The 20,899-nt window shown below is 40.4% G+C and overlaps 2 protein-coding genes across 2 annotated transcripts; both read left to right on the top strand.

Annotated features, from left to right (window-relative positions):
* Window positions 1–2,690: 2,690 nt before the first annotated feature.
* LOC104424354 (splicing factor-like protein 1) lies at window positions 2,691–13,531 on the top strand. The gene is made up of 3 exons (XM_039304585.1): window positions 2,691–3,040; window positions 6,707–9,296; window positions 10,344–13,531. Exons 1-2 carry the CDS (start codon window positions 2,691–2,693, stop codon window positions 9,258–9,260), a joined length of 2,904 nt encoding a protein of 967 aa, XP_039160519.1. The 3' UTR covers window positions 9,261–9,296; window positions 10,344–13,531.
* Window positions 13,532–16,203: 2,672 nt separating this feature from the next.
* On the top strand, window positions 16,204–20,837 carry LOC104424353 (DNA-directed RNA polymerase III subunit rpc4). Its single transcript, XM_010036736.3, has 9 exons — window positions 16,204–16,367; window positions 16,481–16,542; window positions 16,703–16,778; window positions 17,722–17,761; window positions 18,348–18,592; window positions 18,762–18,825; window positions 19,205–19,296; window positions 19,392–19,625; window positions 20,396–20,837. The coding sequence occupies exons 1-9, from the start codon at window positions 16,344–16,346 to the stop codon at window positions 20,552–20,554; spliced, it is 996 nt and encodes a 331-aa protein (XP_010035038.2). The 5' UTR covers window positions 16,204–16,343; the 3' UTR covers window positions 20,555–20,837.
* Window positions 20,838–20,899: the final 62 nt, after the last annotated feature.

Raw genomic sequence — 20,899 nt, 5'->3', positions numbered from 1 at the left:
GCACTTGACTGACTTTTCTGTCGATTGGTACCCTAGTGTCCGTATTTGAAACCTTGAGATTTCCCCGACAACCGAAAGTCGCCAATGTGTCAAAGATGTACATTGTGGCTTGAATTGATCAACCACAGGTCAAATGCATGAAAATTTCTAAAAGCTGCCCGGTAAATCATGACGCGCTAGTATCGTGCCAAAGTGAAATTAACCGTGAAATTGAGACCGAATTCAGAAATTGGAAGTCATGGTGTGTCATAAATCATTTTAGGATCATTGACTCATCTTTGGAAGATTTTTCATGCAATCAGAGTTTTTCAGCAATTAAATCAGGGAATGGCTAAATTGGCTCGCGAAATTAGTAGGCCCGCATTTGGTCGCGCTTTTGGGACTTAAGTTGGTTCTATGGACAAGTGAAGATATAAATTGGAGTGTGATGACATGGAGTTAATTTTAGGGATAAGTGTTCCGAGAGTCCTAAAACTTGTCACGAAAATGCATTTCGATCCTAAAACTTGCAAAAAGTGCATTTAAGTCCTAAAACTTGTCAAATTGTTTCAAACGAGTCCTAAAATCGACGCCGTTAGCATTTTCCGTTAAAAATGCTAACGTGGCATTTTAAATAATTTTTATTTTCCACGTGGATTTTTTTTACTTATTTTTTAATTATTTTTTCAAAAAAATTAGATTTAAAAATTAAAAAGATTAGATTTATTCATTTTATCTTATTTTCACTAAAAACTAAAAAAAAGTTTAAAAATTATTTTTTAAAAATGAATAAAAAATAATTAAAAAATACACGTGGAAAATAAAAAAATATTTAAATGCCAACGTCATCATTTTTAACGGAAAATGCTAACGGCGTCGATTTTAGGACTCATTTGAAACAATTTGACAAGTTTTAGGACTTAAATGCACTTTTTGCAAGTTTTAGGACCAAACGCATTTTCGTAACAAGTTTTAGGACTTACTTATCTCTTAATTTTATGGACTTCAAGTTGATTCAATTGGAAGAGAATCAAATAGAATTGAAGAATTTAATGTACGGGAATTTAGGCCTCGACGGAAAAAGAAATTGAACCTATTGGAATAAGGTTATGGGAGATGGGAGATAGTGGAAGATGACATCACCTCATGTCATGGTGGTTGGAGCCAAGTGATGAGAGCTTGAGAAGTGGAGGGTGGAGATTTAATCTCAAAAAGCCACCCATCAACATCATCTTCAACCTCTAGCTTCTTGGAATTCGAATTGGAGGAGAGAGAGAGGAATCCGGCCGGTTGCAGCAAGCTTCGTCTGCCCCTTCGCCCGCTCGATCGCTTGCTCGCCGTTCGCCCATTCGCCGTCGCCGCTGCGGTCGTCGCTCATCCGCATGTCGCTAGCGCGATGGCCCGTCGCTTCGCCATCTCCCCTTCGCCCACAAGACCAAGCCGTCCCAACCACTGTTTGTCTTCGTTGGAGTCCTCATCGTAGCCGTGAGCCACCACCTAGCTCGCCGGGAGCTCGTGCGAGTCACAGCCAGTCCTCCTCCGCCGTTCTTCCACCCAATCAGCCACCGAACCACCTCTGTTCAACCTCAACCAGCAGCTGGTTTTAGTGGGTATCTCAGCCCGATTTTGGCCCGTTTTGGCCGGCTTCCCAACCCCGGACGCTTGGCCCGCTTTGAGGAAAGTCGTCCCCTCGGCGTCCCCGTCGTTTTGGTCCACTCGGCTCATCATTTGAGTGAGTTTACCTCACTAAATTTCGATTAGAGAGTTAATGATGCCTTAAGTGTGTTTAGCTTAGGTTGATTGAGATTAGGTGGTTAGATTAGTTTATTTAGTTGTGGATTAGATTAAGGTGTTTTAACTAAATTAAAGTATATTTAGTTTAAAGTTAAGTAGGTTTATTTTAATATAAACCTTGATGTGACTTAAAGGAATTTATTTCTAATTTAAATAAATGTTTCGAAATTATAGGATTATTTAATAATATATTATATTCCTAAAATTATTAAAATATTATTATTTATATAAAAAAATCTAAAATTTATTTTTGACCTCAATTGCTCAGAATTTCGTGCTGATCGCTACTGTGTATTTACAATTTGAATTTAATGATTGTATAATGCAAATTGAGTGTTGATTGTGAAAAATATGGATTTTATCCAGAAAATCCCAAGTGTCGGGTTTGGCATTGAAATTGGATTTTTAATGATTAATATTGTAATTGAAGTATGTGAGTAAAATGTAAAGTATCCAAGGATTAGTATTGAATTGTCGTGTGCTGGGTTGAATTATTCTAGGCTCGGGCTCGTAGTGGAGGCTAGGCCAACTGGACCCATGCTCCTTCCGGAATACCATCGACGGGGTGACGAAGCTGCGCTCCAAGGGGGGGAGGCCCTGGCATTAATGTCAGTAGATAGTCGAACTGCAAGTTGGCTATGCCCTTGTGTGGCAGTGATTAATGATTGAAACGCTTGTTGTGATTGTGCATCATGTGAAATTGATCGTGTTTCAATGATTTAAGTTCTTATTACTACTTGTGATTGAGTGATATGAATTGTACTAATCTGCAGGAAGGCCATAAGGCGACGTAAGTCTTCTGTGTTGCGTGGCTAGACCACTCTTGGGCGTATTTTCTTTCTAATAGGGGTTTAGGAGGGGTGAACTTGCTGAGACAATGTCTCATCCCATTGTGGGAAAATATTACAGGGCCATAGATGGCGGGACCTCTAGAGAAAAATGGCATCCCAGTGCAGATTATCGAGCAAGTGCACAGCTTTCCTAATCCTGGGAGCCATTGGGTCTACGAGCTGATCAGGACCATCGTATGGATTCATGAGACCGAGGATGTTAGGGTACCAGATAGGTTTAGGGCATGGTTCCGTTTTGGGGCTAATGGCTTTAGGATTGGTCCACTCGATAGTTTTGACATTCCATTGGCTGTGGTGGATGCTATTTTGAGTGAATGTGTAGCTGACCTTCCTGATGGTAAGGTGGACAACCCATCGTCTCCGAACCTAGTGCAGTCAGATGTGGAGGACGTGGGATCGACAAACGAGTCCGACTTGTAGTCATAGGACTGTTCCTCTTTTTAATGGACCGATCCATGTTGTGTAGACTGACCATTTTTGATACACTTAAACTCTGACCCATTTTTTGTGCATATAGTCTCTGGATCCTGTTGGTGTATGTAAACCTTGGAATGATGATATATGAAAGTATGTTGGTTTGATTTTGATTTGATTTTCCTGTTGTCTTATCCCATAAGTTTTGTCAGGAGTTTCTTAGTACTTTCCGCATGCGCATAATAATTAAATGGGGTTGGCGACACTACCTGGGAATGTCGCATTTACATGACCATGGCGGGTTGTTCACGTGACTCGAGGTTCGGGGCGTGACATTCCCTTTACTTCCACTTGAACCTCCTCATCCCACATTAATATTAAACCTCCAGCTATGCCAACTGGTTCCATAATGAACGATTCTTTGAAATGAGTCCTCTTTCTTACTCTCTCCACAACATTATTATGATTTTTTGTTTCCATGAGAAACACTAGGTTGGGCCTCTCTTGAGCCACTAGGGCTTTGAAATGCTAGACTATTAAGGGGTTGCCCAGCCCTTGACAGTTCCAGTTAAGTAGCTTCATCTTTGCTCTGGTGGCTTATTAGGGCTAGCCACCATGGCTTAAGTGTTCGCCCCTTCCCAAGACTGAATAGGGACATCCAAAAGTTAGTTTTTATCCACCACAGGCTCCTGTGAAAGTTGCTTTTCATAGGGATTGACCCGCTTTTGTTTTTTGGCTGCAGGAGCTTTATATACTGCATTTCTTTTTTTAAAATTCTGTGAGGACATCTCAATCCCAGCTTGAGAGAGAAGTAGTGCTTGTTGTTTTTCTGAGTTGTGCCTTCTAATTATACTCATTTGTTCTGTTTTTTAAGGCTGGACAGGGATAAGGGCTAGAGCAAGTTGTTCTTCCATCGTTGTTTCCATTGTTGTTTCTATCACCTCTGTTTAAGTCTCCATGATAACTTCTTCTTCTTGAGCCAAAGGATCTAGTTTACCATAAAATGCCTTCCAATAAGGACTGATTTCTCTAACTTCCACCTTTAGCCACGAACCATACCGATATGGTTGATTATGAGCTAGTCTAGTTTCTTCATAAGGTATTTCAATACAGTAATTAGCATAGTGCCCAATTCGACCGCAAGAGTAGCAAAAATGCAAAAGCCTTTTATATTTATAATCGATCTACCATTTCTTGTCCCCACAAGTTATCACAGTACTTGTTTTGAGCGGGCTGGACAGGTTTAGCGGCACTTTAGCCTTTCCACTTTTCCTGAAGTTTGTGCCTCTCGCCTCGATCTTTATCTCCTCTACTTTCCCCAATTTAGAAGCTAAGAGGCATATGGCACCTTCATTGACTCTGGCACGAGGAAGACCTATAAAGTGAACCCATAACGCATAATGTGTGAATTCATAACAGTGCTCAGGTATGTTTGGGTCACCTTCTTTAAGGACTAATAAATTGCTCGTGAAAGACCAAGGTCTCGATTCTAACACCCTTTTTTTTCTTCACTTGATTGGAAGATAAAAGAGAAAAAACCCAATTCAATTTGTTCACATTTTACTGAATCAGCTTTCCATGCTCTCTTCATAGTATTACTAAAGGCCTGAAAATTTACATTTGGCTTCGAATATAACTTGCCATACAGGCTTAATTCACTTTGTTGTTTTTCTTCGTCTAGGATGTCATCCCCTAGGTATGTGATGTCTTCTTTGGACCATAGATTTCCCATTCTCCTACACAACGCTGCTAAATGAAAATGTTTATCCTCTCTATCTGCCATTTTCTGTCACCTGTTTTGGGTTTGCAGCATATTACTTTGGTATTTTGGCTATGGAGTGAAGGGAGCTCTATTTGCGATTTTGAAATAGGTGCATTGCAACTAAACAAGAGGATTCACTAAGGGGAACTAGTATGCCGACCATAATAAACACAGAGTTGCCGAGAGAAGCGCAAGACCTAGGGCCTCAAAGATCCAGTCACAGGTGTATATTTCAACTATACAGTCACTGATGTAGCATTGATTGTACCTTAATATGATAGATCGGAAGGGAAATTTTGGATGTTTCGAAAGACCTTCACAAAGCTTTAAACATTCATGGGTTGCCCTTCAAGAGGAGGTTCGGAGGATGCCTAGCAAGATCCAGCAACGCTTCTCTCCATGGGTGCCATTTGGATGGAATAGATTAGAACAAGAGCCTTTAATTTGGTGGTGTATGCCTGAAAACTGCGATGGTTGGCAGATCTAAGGTTTTTGATTTGGGTTTTTTAGGGATTGAGAAAAAGCTATCACTTAGGGATAGAGAGGAAACTTGCGGAGCAAGAGATTTTTTTTTATTGGAGAGCTTGAAATTGAAGCAAGAAAATACTGGCAATTGAGATGGTGAAACCCACCAACCGAACTGTACTGTTGGGACGGGCTAATGATGAATATCCTTAATTCTTTTTCTCATTTGGCTAAGAAATAATACCCTAAATTATTACGATCAATCTTGATTGGATGTGCAGACAAATACAAATAAAATAGTCAAATTTCATGCCTACAAGGATTGGATTTCTCTTTTCTTTTTCTGTGTTTCTACGTTCCTCACATTCCTAAGAATTTCATCCCAATAGAGATTGGAGTCTTTATTTTTATTTTTCCGTGTTTCTACATTCCGCACATTCCGATGAATTTTATCCCCAACAAACATTGAATTTTACCCATGCACGACACTGTATGGGTGTGGATGCCAAACGAGAAATACAAATAATTTAAGAGGCTAAATTCTATTAATCACCATCAATAGCTAACTCTCTCTTTTAACACTATAGTCAAGAAACTTTCTTTTTTTTGGGTCGAAATATAGCCAAGAATTTCAAGAGATAAAAATCTCATTATTTCCCAAGATATTTTGAACTACAAATTTATCTCTTGAATCGCAAAACTTATCACCATTAAATTTGATTTATTAACATTAATCATTCTCCATTTCCTTTTTTGGAATTCCAACCTACTTAGGATCAAGAAGCTTCAAAACACTATTTTTCCCCATAAAATTGAATTTAATGTGTAAGAGAACTTATTCAAGCTATATAATACGTGATGATAGTCTTTTAATTAAATGATATATATTGTTTAATAGTTTTTTTCTTAAAATGGGGATAATAACACAAATAATCCTTAAATTTTGACCTAATATGCAATGAGATCTATAAACTTTTGATTTGTTCAATGTGGTTTATAAATTTTAGCCCAATATGTAATGTGGTTCCCGAACTTTCAATTTAGTCAATATGGTTCCTAAACGTTTGATATACATTGAACTTAGCATTTGAACTATATGGAGATATTAAATACAATCCTTTCATTAATTCAAGTGCAATGACTATATTGAGTATTTTCATATAATTCAAAAACTAACTGAACATGTACTAAAAGCCCAAAGCCATAATAAAAAAATTAAAAATTCACAAATTACATTATATACTAAGCCAAAATTCAAAGATTATTATGTCATTTTACTAAAATCAAAACTATTGCTTCGGGCCTCTAGCTTCGGCCCAAAAAAATCCGTACAGGGCCTACGCAGGCCCATTCAATCACACCAAACCGCCTCTTTTCCCAGCCCGACCCGAATCCGAACCCGAGTCCGACGTAAAAAAGAGTATATCACAGCGAGATTCAGAACTCCCACACGCATATTCAGTTTGCCTCCGATCGATCGAAACCTCTTTCGCCTCCTCCCTTCGTTCCCTCCTTCCTTCGGGTTCTGCAATTACCCGACCCGACCCGAACCGACCCGTTCAGGTACTCATGGAGCCGCCGCACGAAAACGCCGCCGCCGCGTATCCTCCTCCGCCGCCGCTCCCTCCGTCCGGAACCCTAGACTCCCCGCCGATTACCCGCCCCCGCCGCCCCCTCCGGAGTCGCAATCGTTCGATTACTACTACGGTGCGGTTAATCAGCAGCAGAATCCAGCGCACGGCGCTCCTCCAAACCCCAACGGCTCGCTCGGCAACGGCCACTTCCTCGCCTCCGAGAACCAGCACCCCGGCCCCAGGCCGGAGATCGCGAAGGTCGTCCTGTCCGACGGCGGCGCGATCACGAACACCCACAGCGGGACCGATAAGGACGCCTCGGGAGGCGAGGAGGAGACGACCAGCCGGAGGCGCCGCCGCAGCCGATGGGACCCGCCTTCCGAATCGAACGAGCAGAGCGGCGGCAGCGGGGTGGGCAACGACTCTGGGAGCGGCACGAGGAAGCGGAAGTCGCGATGGGCGGATGACGAGCCGAAGCTGCCCACGATTCAGCTTCCGGATTTCATGAAGGACTTCACTGGAGGTATCGAGTTTGACCCTGAAATTCAGGCCCTTAATGCTAGGCTGTTGGAAATTAGCAGGATGTTGCAGTCGGGTTTGCCGTTAGATGATAGGCCCGAGGGAGCTCGCTCCCCTTCTCCGGAACCTATATATGATAATATGGGGATTAGGATCAATACGAGAGAGTATCGTGCTCGTGAGCGTCTGAACAAGGAGAGACAGGACATTATTACACAGATTATTAAGCGGAATCCAGCGTTTAAGCCCCCGGCTGATTATAGGCCTCCCAAGCTACAGAAGAAGCTGTACATACCGATGAAAGAGTACCCCGGTTACAATTTTATTGGACTTATAATAGGACCTAGGGGCAATACCCAGAAAAGGATGGAACGTGAAACTGGTGCAAAGATCGTCATTCGTGGAAAAGGTTCAGTGAAAGAGGGTAGGTTGCAGCAGAAGAGGGATTTGAAGCCTGATCCAGCAGAGAATGAGGATTTGCATGTTTTGGTGGAAGCGGAGACACAGGAGGCACTAGATGCAGCTGCAGGGATGGTGGAGAAACTGTTGCAGCCTGTTGATGAGGTTCTAAATGAACACAAGAGACAGCAGCTCAGGGAACTTGCTGCATTAAATGGGACCATAAGGGATGAGGAATTTTGTAGGTTATGTGGGGAACCGGGACATAGGCAGTATGCGTGTCCTTCACGTACTTCTACATTTAAGAGTGATGTGCTTTGCAAAATCTGCGGTGATGGTGGACACCCTACTATTGACTGTCCTGTGAAGGGGACTACAGGCAAGAAAATGGATGATGAGTATCAGAACTTCTTAGCTGAGCTTGGAGGCACCATGCCTGAGTCTGCCACCAAGCATAGCAGTACTTTGGCAATTGGTGCTGGGACTGCTGGCAACTCTGGAAGCAACCCTCCTTGGGCTAATGGTGCTGGCAGCACTGGGACAAGTTCACACCCTGGTTTAGGATCAAACCCTGTTAAGCTTTCCAAAGAGTATGATGATACAAATTTGTACATTGGATACTTACCACCAACACTTGATGATGATGGTTTGATTCAGTTATTCTCGCAGTTTGGGGAAATTGTGATGGCTAAGGTTATCAAGGACCGTGTTACTGGACTGAGTAAAGGATATGGTTTTGTTAAGTATGCAGATGTTCAGATGGCCAATGCTGCTATTCAAGCCATGAATGGTCATCGGCTTGATGGGAGAACCATTGCTGTAAGAGTTGCAGGGAAGCCTCCCCAACCTACTGTGCCTCCTGGCCCTCCTTCGTCAACCGTGCCCACATACCCTGTGCCAACACAACCATTGGGTGCATACCCCTCGCAGCAATTCACGGCAGGTGGTCCTCTACCACCTGTTCCTCCTGGGGGCTATACGGCAACTCCCGTTCCATGGGGGCCACCTCTACCACCTCCTCCTTATGGCTATCCTCCTCCATCGTATATGGGTCCTGTTCCCATCCCTGGCCAACCCATGCCTCCTTATGGCATGTCTTATCCTCCCCCTCCACCATCAGCACAGCCAGTTCCACCGGGTGCTCCGCCTCAGACGGCTCCTCCTGCTGAAGCACCACCGAGCTACCCGCCTGGAGTTCAATCTGAAAACACTAGCTCTTCTCATTCTGCTCCTGTTAGTGCATATGGAACAGCTCCTCCGATGATGCCTCATGGTGCTCAGCCAATATATGCTGCATCTTCTATGGGTTATGCACCATATTATGGTGCTTATCCTCCCCCGGCTCCTGCACCCACTTCGAATGCTGATCCTTCTCAGAGCATTGCAAATGCACCTTGGGCATCAAATCCTCCTCCTCCACCACAGCCACCTGCATCTTCCTCAGAGCAGACATCATTTGGTGGAGATGCAGAATACGAGAAATTCATGGCACAGATGAAATGACGTGGGTCCTGTTCTGTCATTCTACCCAAATGAAAGGTATGCTTTAATGCTCAGGTTCCTTGATTTATGGACTACAGTAGTGTTTTGTTACATATTCTTAGTTTGCAAACAGATTTTGATTCATATGACTAGCTGGGTAAGACCTGTACCCTGTGCACCGCCACTTTTTCCTGGAAGATGCTAGTTATGAGTTTATGTGCTTTATTTTCTTGTTCTAACCTGTTTTTCTGACATATGCATAAATCTTCGAAACTTTGGAGGTTTGGCATGGTCTTGAAAGGGTGTGCAGCTATGTTCTCTCTCCAGATGAAGTGTCCACTTGTGTCGCCTTTTTTGGCCAAACATAAATACTTGAACAGACCTTTTTGCAGTTTGCATTCTTTCAAAGCTAGCTGTTTTAATTAGCTTCAGCTAATTTTGCATAGGAACTAGACAATAAATTGTGTGGCATGAGCTTATTTGTATCGTAATAATCTGAGTTTAGAGAATTATGGGGTGATGTTTCTCTGGATTGCTGTTTATTCTGTGGTAATGTTGTTTCTGGTTGTTATAATGTTAGGGCTGGGCAATCATTCTCATTGTAACTCTACGTTGAATAGAAATTTTACAGCTTTTTGCCTGAAGGGATTTTGCAAAAATTCACTTTTTATGCCACTTAATGTGCGTGTCATTTTTGGCCAGACATTTTGGTTGTTCATGTTACGATTCATTTCTAAGTGTTTGAGCTTTGTTCATAGTGCTTATCTGGCATTAATGGGGAAACAGATGATATGATTTGGATCGAAAAGAGGGAGAAAAAGAGAATGATGTGGTGGCCACTTTCGTTATGTTTGTTTGATACTGCAGCACTGTATCTGCCAAGAGTTTCTAGTTAATTCAACCTAAGTGGGTCACAGATGCCTTTTTATCTGTTTTATTTTTTAAAAATGATGGCAATTTCGTCCAGTGACATGGATATCTGCCGTAACATACTTGAAATTGTCTAAAGACTTCACGTTGGGTGTTTCTGAAATTAGTTAATTCTACTGCTGATTCTCGCATTTCTTAACCATCCTTTTTTGTCACCATTGTAATATTTGACAGGAGTGATGTTTCTTGGAGCTCTTGTCAACCTGATTTCTTACCTCTTGCGATTATTGGAAGTTTGGGACTCACATCATTAACCTTGCTGTGCTGTTATGACATTGCAGAAATTGGACAGGAAATTCGATCTACGCAGATGTAAAGGCCATATTTGTTTCTTTTGATATCTGAACCTCCTCAGGACTTAATCTTTTGGCTTGTTGCTGATATATTTTATTTTTTGAGTTTGTCAAAATTTAGACATATCAAGTTGATGGGATCTTGCTTATTAAACTGTCTTTGGATCTGTTAACTGCTTTCATATAACTTGTTTGTGTTGCCTAGTTTAGCCTGTTTCTGCATTAGGAAAGATGCCTATTCTGCAGTGACCATCTTTTATCTCATCCCCTTGCCTTTGAAGACATTGATGCTTGCCCTTTTCACATCTTTCGAGATGGTAGTTCTCCTTAGAAATTGAAGGTATATGCTCTTTTCACATCTTATATGATGCTGATATCTTGATTCTTTATGTAGTAGGTATAATGGCATATATTCCTAATCTTTTTTACTTGGAGGGATTGGGGTGGTCAGGAACATGTTTGTCTCTGTGGATAATGGACAACATTACTTAGAAAATTGATTCTTCACACATATTAGGGAATAGTACACCTTTGGACCCTCAGATAAGTTGTCATTTCCATTCTTGTCCTACTACTTTTCATGTTAGTCTTTGACCAATTGTTCTACGGATTTCCCATCCTTAGTGGGCGCCTTCATTTTGGTCCTTAAGCTGGCCAAAATTGTAAGTAAAATGGACTGATCTGATGGCAACGCAATTGGTGGGGTACTAAATTTAGTGAGTGTACAGTATGAGGATTAAAATCGAAGTACTTGCTTAATCTAAATAGATGGAAAGCATAAATCTTTAAGTCTAGGAAAATAATTGAAGTGTTTAACCTGCATAAGGTACAAAACACTTTTCAAAAAGAATAAGGTTCTGGGATAGATCAAATGGAAAGGATGATTTGTACAGCTGGTGGTCTGGTTAATGCTTTTTAAGTATGTGAGAATCATCATTTATTTATGTTGAAGAGCTCTATGAATGACAGACTAAGAATAAGAAGGGGAACTTAAGCAATCTGCCTTGCAGTTGTTTGTTGTCATAGAAAATTTTGGGCCATTTGCTGTTTCGATATGCTTTTGGAAGTATGAAATGTCTTACCCTAACAAACTGACATTCTTGGACAAGGTTTTGTTTTTGGTTTTTTTTTGGTTCTTTTTGTTTTTTTCCGGGTAGAGGTAAATTTCTCTTATTAATGTTTCAACATGTTCCAGAATGAAATCTATCTATTTATGCCAAAACCCCCATTTGTCTCACTTTGGCATTCTCCATTAATTCCCAATTTTTTTTTGTCCGTTAATTCCCTTATGAACTTATTTTTCTAATTGTAAATCAAAGAGGAAAAAAGGTAAATTTAACCAAAGGAAAATGAGAAAGTGCACTTAGTAAAATTACTTAGTTGTTCTTATAGCTTAATCAATCTCTGCACTTTATGTGAGGAATTTTGAATTTTTTCTCATTTTTTTAAAATTTAAATAAATGTTTATTTTCAGCTATTGAAAAAATAGCAAAATATTTATCTAATCTTTTCTTTTGAGAAGAGAATTTGAGCGGTAGGAAAAAAACGGATGGGTTATTATTCGGTTTAATGTGTAAAAAAAAAAAAAAAATTCCGTATACTTTTGTTGAATCATTGACATGTGTGATTGTAGTTAGTTTTTTGACTGAACTTTTCTACATATCAACCATTTAATGTTGAATGAGTTATTTATTATTATTATTATTTTCACAATGTCAGTGGACCTAATAAAAATTTTAAAAGATCGTTTTTTTTTTTTTTTTTTTGGTGAAATTAAAGTTATGACTTTATAATTACCTTACAATGTTGTACGAGAATGAAACCAATTGCACTTGAAAACTAGTTGTGAGAAATAAAAACATCATTTTCATGTACTTAGGGAGTTTGTTTTTAAACATGAGTGTGATCCCAGGAACTTAGTGGTGCTGATACCTTATGGCACTCCTTGCGTTTATATTTTTCTTCAAGAATGTGAATTACACGACTTGGCTTTTAGTAACACATGTCTGTAGACATCCAAAATGGATAGAACTGTGGGCTTGCATTGTTATGACTTCCCTTGATCCACAGCTAGTACTAAATGGAAAGTTCCTTTTGGTGCCCTGCATTTATTGCTTGGTCTCGCCCTTTGAGTTAATTATTCAGGTGCTAGTTTTGCTACATGTGGCATGTTGGTAAGAGTCAGTTCTGGAGATACTTTTATGCTTGACGCTGTTAATTTTGACACTTACGTCTTAAGCTTTATAATGTCATTCTTAATCTGACGTCTCTTTTTTATGTAGATTGCTATGGATTGCCAGGTGGTTGGTTATTGATGGGTTGAGCATAGTGTCTTTAAGTAGGTGGTGTAGATGGCAGTGATGGTTGGTATTAGAGGAGTTTTAACTGACTTAACAAGGTCACCGCAATATTCATTTTTTGGATGAATAGTTCCTTTGTAGATATCCCAGATCCAGGATTCCCGCAGATCAATCCCAGGGTTTCTCCTTAAGGAGAAATCATCCTTCAGCAGGAGATATGCTAGTCCTAATCCTGATCTCCGACTCATCTCATGCAGGTTTCATTGTCCAAATTGCATGTCTAATATCGTATTGACATAAAATGGGCTTGTGAGTTGTTTGCTCTGATACAGTATCCGTGGCCCTCGTCAAAGGAGTCTGAGGTTCTACCGCATATGGGTGCTCTTTATCTTGTCCGTTGCTCTTTGCGATGGCAATGGACTACCCCATCGCAGACTATTACCAGTTGACTTACTAAGATTTTGCTGTGAACTTGGTCAGCCTAAGAATTGTATGCTGCTTTTGAGGAGTTGGCCGCTTCTGGTCATAGTTGGATCTTGTGGGATCCAGCTGATGGATGGTCGTGTAGCAATCTCTATTCTAGGGAGGTTTGCTTCGAGGCTGACCCTGATGTTGGAGCAGTGGATTTTTCTTGGCATGCTGCGGGCAATATAATGGTCCTCCGAGGAATGGATCCTCGGGTTACAACGAATCGCAACTTCTTGCAATTTTCCGTAACTCCTATGTAAAAAATGTCGTAATAGATGATAACTCGCAGGTTTTACGATCAGCAAATTCATTCGATGGTTATTGAGGCGCTGAGGGTGCGCGTCCCAAGAATCCTTAGGAACATGCGTTTCCTATTCAAAGCGACGTTAGATGGGCAGATGATGGTCCGTTACCTTGCATTTGCTCTGGTATGCAAGCATCTAATCAAAACTTATTCAGCCCATTACCTTAAGATGATTTACTTAACGCAGGTGCGACTGAGTTCGGTATGCGCTTAGCATCTCTCGTGCTGAGAAATTGGATAACCGGTCTTGCTTGAATTACATTTTTTGGGGATGTTAAAACTCTTTCTAAAATTATTGAAATCGAAACTTGTCGAATTGAGTGGAAGTAGAAAGCGAATCTAGCACTCTTAGTTCGAGAGGTATCGTTGAGTTTTAATTGAGGGTCGAAGCGATTGGATGTGCATATGAATCTCTAACATGGTAAGCTAAATACAAGCAAGGAAGGTAGGAGAATTCTATGAAGCTTTGATTCCGCGGAGTTCACCAAATTTGCGACGGCTGTATGGTACTAGCCTGTCTTTCATTATCGTATGAAGCTCCTTGAAATTTGTTCTCCCATGGTTAAAAATTTCCTGCGAGTGCCTGCGCCGAAGCTAATCAATGAAATCTGCATTTTTTATGTGGTGCTCACTTATTAAAACTGACGAACAATAAGCATGTACAACTAAAAGTGTAATTCCAAACGAATAATCTCGTGTCTCATTAAGACTTCCCCGAAAATGGGCAGCTTAGGCTCTATTTAGTAAAAATAATTTATGTTTTCTGGAATAATTATTTCTATTCTTTTGTTTCAGAAATGAAAAAAAATAAAAATGTGTTTGGTAAAATTTTTATTCCTGAAAATAAATTTGAAACAAAAACAAAAAGTAGAAAATCATAACTTCTTGTTCGTGGAAATAATTTTTTTTTTTTCTCTTTTTTTTTCTTTTTTCTACTTCTCTTTCATTTCCTTCCTCTTCCTTTTGGTCGACGACCTCGCCAAAGCGTTGCCGACCTCCAACAACGCTGAGCCATGGTGAGGGCGAGGCTCGTGCCAAGCTCGTGAGCCTCGCCTCAACCACTAACAAGGCTCGGCCTCGCCCCAATGCCCGGTTAGTGTCACCCAATGGTGGCTTCACGCAAGGCTCGGCTTTGCCCAAATGCGGTGAGGCCGAGCCTCGCGGTGGCTAGGGAGCTCGCCGGACTTTGCCTAATCGGTTTGGCTACCGCCATAGTCGGAAGACCAGCCAAAAAGTAGGAAGAATGAAGAAAAGAATGAAGAAAAAAAAATAAAAATATAAAAGAAATAACAAAATTATATAATTTTACCAAATGTATTTTTATTTTGGGAATATAAATTTTGTGCGATTCTAAGACATTCTTATATATAAAAATTGTTTTGGAAAAAAATCATTCATGATAAAAAAATTATTTTCCGAGAACAAAATTGTTACCAAACACGCTCTTAATCACTTCCTAATTCAATTACTCAAACGTATTGAAGTTTCATACTTCCTTTTTTTTTTTTTTTTTTAAATAAATAACTCATGCACTTCGATTAGAATCTGGTTAATATTCCGACTAAATACTAATATGATGGTCACGTGACCACTTATGCAGACATCATTTGATGGTCACATGGATTTGTCAAAATGTATTGGCTATAAAAAGAAGGGAAGAAATTCGATTGCGAAAATTGAGAATCATTGCTCAAATGCATATAGGAGCCTACGAGGTACGAATAGACAAAATGGGCTTGGCTCAATTAAAAATTTGTTTGTTTCACAAAAAAATTAATAATCTAAAAAACTTTTTTAAAAATAATTTGTCTATATCACTTGAAATAATTAATTAATGAAAATATTTTTATTATTGACAATAATTTATATTTAGATAATTCCAAAAAATTTAAACATATTACAATTGTGTCAATTCAATCATATATATATATATATATATATATATATATATATATATATTGATGATGACGTAAGTGCTAGTTAATGCTAATATGGATAATTTGTACTATTTTCTAATTTTTGTTAATTTTTAATTTTTATTTTGTTTTTTCTCCTTCCTCCTCCTTCCTTTAACCAATCATGCGGATTGAGGTGACTAGTGAGAGGCGAGGTTGATTGCTAAACTGTGGAGAACTCGTTGTTGCTAGGCAAGCTTAACCTCACTTTCACTAGATCCGATGGGGGGCTTGCCTTACTAATGATTGGGTGAGCTCGCCCTTGTCTTTGCCCTCGCCTAGCGACAACAAGGCAAGCCTCACTAATGGGCAACAAGATTGCCTTCATTTAGTGAATAAATATAAAATATTATTAAAAATTGTTTATATCAGTATCGATTGCATGTATTTCAGTGCTCCAAATTGATTGAATTGATACAATTACAAAAAATTTATAATTCAATTAGTCAAAAAATATGTTTAAGAATTTTTTTGGTAATTCTCATTTATATCTAATCAAAATGGAAAATTCATTTGTTTTTTTCTTTTTTGGTAAAATAAAATTTCATTCGTTTTGTAAGTAATAAAAGCGACAATTTTCATGGAAAATTGTACAAACAATTAATACGTTAAGAGGGTGGCCACTGTATTAGCTTCTATTGTATATATAAAAAAATATTAGGGCTTGACCTTAAAATCAGGCGTCGGCTCGGTGGTTTCATCTGATCATCAACAGCGAGACATCGGAGGATCGAATCCTGCCGTTCTCATTTTTCTCTCGCCGATCATCTTTTTCCCGGAATTCTTCTTCTTCTTCTTCCTCCTCCTCCTCCTCCTCCTCCGGCGAGAGTCGCGCCGGACGTCTCCGGTTTTGCATGGACCAGAACAGGAGCAGGAAGGTACGTCTCTCCAAGCTCGACTCCCCTCTTGGAGTTAGAATCGATCCTCTCGATCCCGGCCTCGTCCAATCCGCGATTCCGCTCGCTCATTCACTGGTTCTCTCGCCGCGCAGGTGAAATTCACGCCGAAAGCTCCCGCGCCTCGCAAGAAGCCCCCAACCGTCTCTCCCAAAACGTACATTCCTTCCACTTCTCGCTCGCTCTTTCTTGGTATTTGTCGCGTGTGCCGTAAAAATTCGTCGCCTTGGAATGTGTTGCGTGTTCTTCCGGGAGTTGATGATGGAGAATTCTGAATTCTGGCTTTTTTTTTTCTTTGGGTTCTTTGGAAATGGCAGAGAGGCGAACGGGGGAGATGGAGGCGAGGAAGCCGCGGTGGAGGCGGAGGCCCAGATGCTGCTACGCCGTTTCAACGTAACGAAGCTTCTCCCTTTTCTCTTTTTCTTGCCTTTCTTTAAAAATGGATATTCTCTCTCTCTCTCTCTCTCTTTCTCTTTCTAATTTGTTTTGGCTGAGTGATGACGACGAAGGATGATTTTTGAGTTCATTGCCGCCATTGATTGTCTTGGCTCCGCCATTGATTGTCTGTTGTGTGGTGTGGAGTTGGATGATTCTTTTTATCTTTTTTTATCTCCAAGAGGGAAATGGGGTTAATTAAGATATGATTTTCTGCCAGAAAAAAGAAAAAAATTATAATTTTTTCTTTAGAAAAGACAGACATGGATGAGAGTTCAGACCAAGCCCACGACAGCTTGCCGTGGGCTGTAACCCACCCGTATGATTGGCCGTTGACCGCTAGTTGACCTTCCAAAACTGGTATGTGTATGTGTTTGTTGTTTTTTTCACTTCTCAAGAGTTGTAAGTGTGGTATATCATCATGACTCAAGTGGCTGTTTGATTCGTGATACCATAATATATAAATCTCGTGGTAAGAATCAAGCCACATCTAATTGGTAGCCATGAACTCGATTGTTGTATTGCGAAAGGCATTATAAATAAAATTATGCGACTTCGATTGGTATTGGCAAACCGGGTACTTACCGATGGAGCTTGTTGATCGCTGCAGGCCTGAAACCAGAAGACATTTGTAACCATAGTCACCTATTATAAGATTTGAGATTGCTCTTAAATGTTGAATGAATTAGAAGATCATGAGCCCTCTGTTCTGATAGATGTTGCTTGCTTTAGCCCTGAAGGTAGTCACGTGTCCTTGGCGATGATTATATGCTGTTATTTCTCAGATCAAAATGACAAATGCCTTTCCAACCGAAAATGTGCATATGTTGTGATTTTAATTCTTAGGGCATTATAGCTTGAGTGGGAAACGTTCTAATTGCTCTCTCATATATGTTTACAGGAGAATTTCGGGCAACAAGGAGCCAGAGTTGGAAATAAATGTAATCCTTTTCTTATGTTCTACGAAATATCGCCATTATTCTTTGCCTTATTTTTTTGTGGCAAATCTGCTTCTAACGAATAGTTGTGTCGCGTTGAATAGTTGCATGGCGTTGATTTGTGTATTGGGTCTCAGATAGAGCATTGTCTCTTCGATAACTTTCCTTCCTCATTTTGTATGGTTCCCGTAGTAGAAACTAGTACAAGTGTGAGCAAGTGTCAAGAAATCATGCTTACCTTTTAACATGCAAGCCAGAAGTTCTGTTTATGTCAATATATTTCTACACCAGGATAATAGTAATTGCTCAACTGCTGCACCTGCACCAGGAAGAATCATGTTCTGACTTGTGATGAATTCACTGCTCGCTGTTATTTCCTTTTAACTAGCAAGTAGTTCATGTAGCTTGTCATCTGATGAACTAACTGATCATATACATTTAGTCATTCTACTATTTGGAGATGCACATTGTAGTTCTAATATTCCAAACTTCATGTATTTGAACTAAAGCATTATACCTGAGATTTTTTTTTTTTTGGCCAAACATTATACCTGAGATTTACACGCATCTGGGAATTTGAAATTTACAGCTTCAGTGCAAGTGGCATTTGGACCAGGAGCTCCATCATCTGCCTCAACCATAAGGACCTTTGGTGTTCCCAAGGAAGAGAGAAGTGATCAAGGCTGTGGTCCTAGGCTGAGAAGTTATGCTGCTGCCAAGGGACAAACTATCTCCCCGCCTATAGTTGCTGAGACTGATGCAACTGATGCAACTATGGAAGATGCTACTGCTGAAGTTCCTCGGAAGAGCAAGAAAGAATACAAAGAACCATGGGTATACATACTATTTCTTATCCATTTTGAGACCTTATAATCTTTCCTGTCGCTGCATGAAAATGTGAAATCAAGCATGATGTGCAACATAAAGTGGTACTCGGAATAATTGCATTCAATCTGAAGCATGCACTATTTGCCGAGTTATGGTTTTACTTGTTGTGTGGCAGGATTTCCACCATTCGTACTATCCAACTACACTACCTTTGAGAATGCCTTACTCGGGAGACCCAGGTATGCTTCTAGATGTAAGACAGACTGTTGCAGTAATACCAAGAACATGCCTCCCAATAGATGTATTATCAAGTAATTTTGATTCTCATGCATATCATCGGTGATGACCAAGAAAAGGAAAATAGGTCACTTCGGTCTTCACTTGCATTATACAGTTGGTTTTATCTGGTGTTATGGGAAAGTTGTTCTGTGTGGTTAGTATGAGTGCACAGCTTGATGGCTCATGACAGAGCTATCACTTTTCGGCTGGCTACAATGACGGACAAATAAGAAGCTGATGTTTGTTACCTTATCTGTACTACAAATAGAATAGGGAGCATACACTTTTGCATGTGTTTGTTCCCTTCAATTGAATATCCGAAGCTTGTTTCTGATGCAGAAATTCTAAATGAGAAGGAATTTGGAGAGGCCACTAGAAACTTTGAGTATGATGAGGGCATCATCAATGCTGCTTCAGATCTTGGTCTTCTGGTTGGTATTCCGGCTATCGAATGACCATGATCAACTGAATGCCTTTGATAAAAGGTTCATTTTGTTGATCATTGAATTTAATTGATTAATGGCAGGAGGACAGTGGGAGAGGGAAAATGTTGTTCTTTCAGCTTCCTCCTAATTTGCCCTCAGTCAGGAGATCAACAAGTGTAAAAGGGAAAGAGAAAGCTGAGAGCTCCGCATCATCGGCTGCAGATGCCTCAGAGAGAGACTGCAAGTTGGAAGATCTATCAGGGGGATATATGGGCAAACTGGTGGTTTACAAAAGCGGAGCTGTCAAGCTGAAGCTAGGAGAAACGCTGTACGATGTGAGTCAAAACACTTGCCTGGCTTGAATTAGTTTTTTTTGTGGTGAAAGGTAATTATAATGAGCTTTAACCAAAAATTACAACAAAGCGGCACCAAAACATATACTCATAATGAACAAAGGCATAATGAGTGGAAGGGTACCAAAAAGGGAAGCCAACAAGGCACAAAAACACGGCGAAGACCGCACAACTACGGCCACATCCAGAAGACGGACCAAAACAAAAGAAGGTGACCAGCCGGCCAAGCAGCGGCAACCCAAGCCCAAAACCCGAACAAAACGTCACCGCCCAACTGTAAAGGATGAGACAATCGGCAGGAATCAAGGCCAGCATCGAAGCACATCAGCTAGGCGAAGCACAGCAGTGGACCCACCTGCACCTCCATTCCAAACAGAAAATACTACGGTTGCGTCGGAGTAGAAGTGAAGATGCAGGGGTCAATCCCCCAACTACGTTGAAGTCTCCTGTTTCTTGGGTTGTCTTCAACATTCGTGAAAGTCAAAGCCTGGCTTGAATTAGTTAATAAATCCTTGAACCACTTCTAGGAGTAGTGTGCAGTTAGGCATTGCCCATTCTTATTTGAAGTGCCTTCACTTAACTCTTATTCAGCAAACCTTAGTCGCCTCCTATGAAACCGTGTGAAGCTGAACAATAGGAAATTGTGCAGTTAGTGGTAGTGATTATAATCCATCTGCTTGGATGTGTTGCTTTTTGGGTGTTGCTCGCTCATTAAGAATGTTCACTTTCTTATATCAATATTTTTTGTGCAGGTTTCACCTGGATCGGATTGTATATTCGCTCAAGATGTTGCTGTAGTCAACACTGCCGATAAACACTTTTGCTCTCTAGGGGAAGTCGGAAAACGGGGGATCATAACTCCTGATTTTGGCTCTTTGTTAAATTATATCGCCGATGCAGATGCCAGATGATACTAACTACAAGAAGCGGGAGTGAGTTAAACTGTCAATGCCTTGCCTGGTCGCAGCATATTTAGGACCTTGCTCAATCTTCCAAGTACGATTCTTGGTTTTTCAGCTTGTAAAGGGGTAGTTGCAGTTCTCAGCTTGTAAAGGGGTAGCTGCAGTTCGGAAGTTTAAATCCCGGTAGGAACTTCCTAGCATTTTTCATGTAAAGGCAAGGTAAGTCCTTAGCTACGAATTAATCTGTAAGGATAAAAGCTCCAACATGCTTTGCGACTTTGATCTTTGACTATCTATAGACTGCTTTCGTGCAAATCCTTGCGACTTGTCTATGACTGAAACAAAAGGACTGAA

The sequence above is a fragment of the Eucalyptus grandis genome, chromosome 11 (assembly GCF_016545825.1).
Source record: "Eucalyptus grandis isolate ANBG69807.140 chromosome 11, ASM1654582v1, whole genome shotgun sequence".
In the NCBI taxonomy this organism is placed as follows: Eukaryota; Viridiplantae; Streptophyta; class Magnoliopsida; order Myrtales; family Myrtaceae; genus Eucalyptus; species Eucalyptus grandis.
This window is presented reverse-complemented; position numbering and strand designations above follow the sequence as displayed.

Excerpts from the sequence above, each read along its gene's own strand:
- LOC104424353 (XM_010036736.3), top strand. The coding sequence starts at position 16,344 with ATGGACCAGAACAGGAGCAGGAAG. Across the intron at positions 16,543-16,702 it reads CCAACCGTCTCTCCCAAAAC|AGAGGCGAACGGGGGAGATG; the intron begins GTACATTCCTTC and ends TGGAAATGGCAG. Across the intron at positions 16,779-17,721 it reads TGCTGCTACGCCGTTTCAAC|GAGAATTTCGGGCAACAAGG; the intron begins GTAACGAAGCTT and ends ATATGTTTACAG.
- LOC104424354 (XM_039304585.1), top strand. The coding sequence starts at position 2,691 with ATGGCGGGACCTCTAGAGAAAAATGGCATCCCAGTGCAGATTATCGAG. Across the intron at positions 3,041-6,706 it reads TCGACAAACGAGTCCGACTT|AACTCCCACACGCATATTCA; the intron begins GTAGTCATAGGA and ends AGCGAGATTCAG.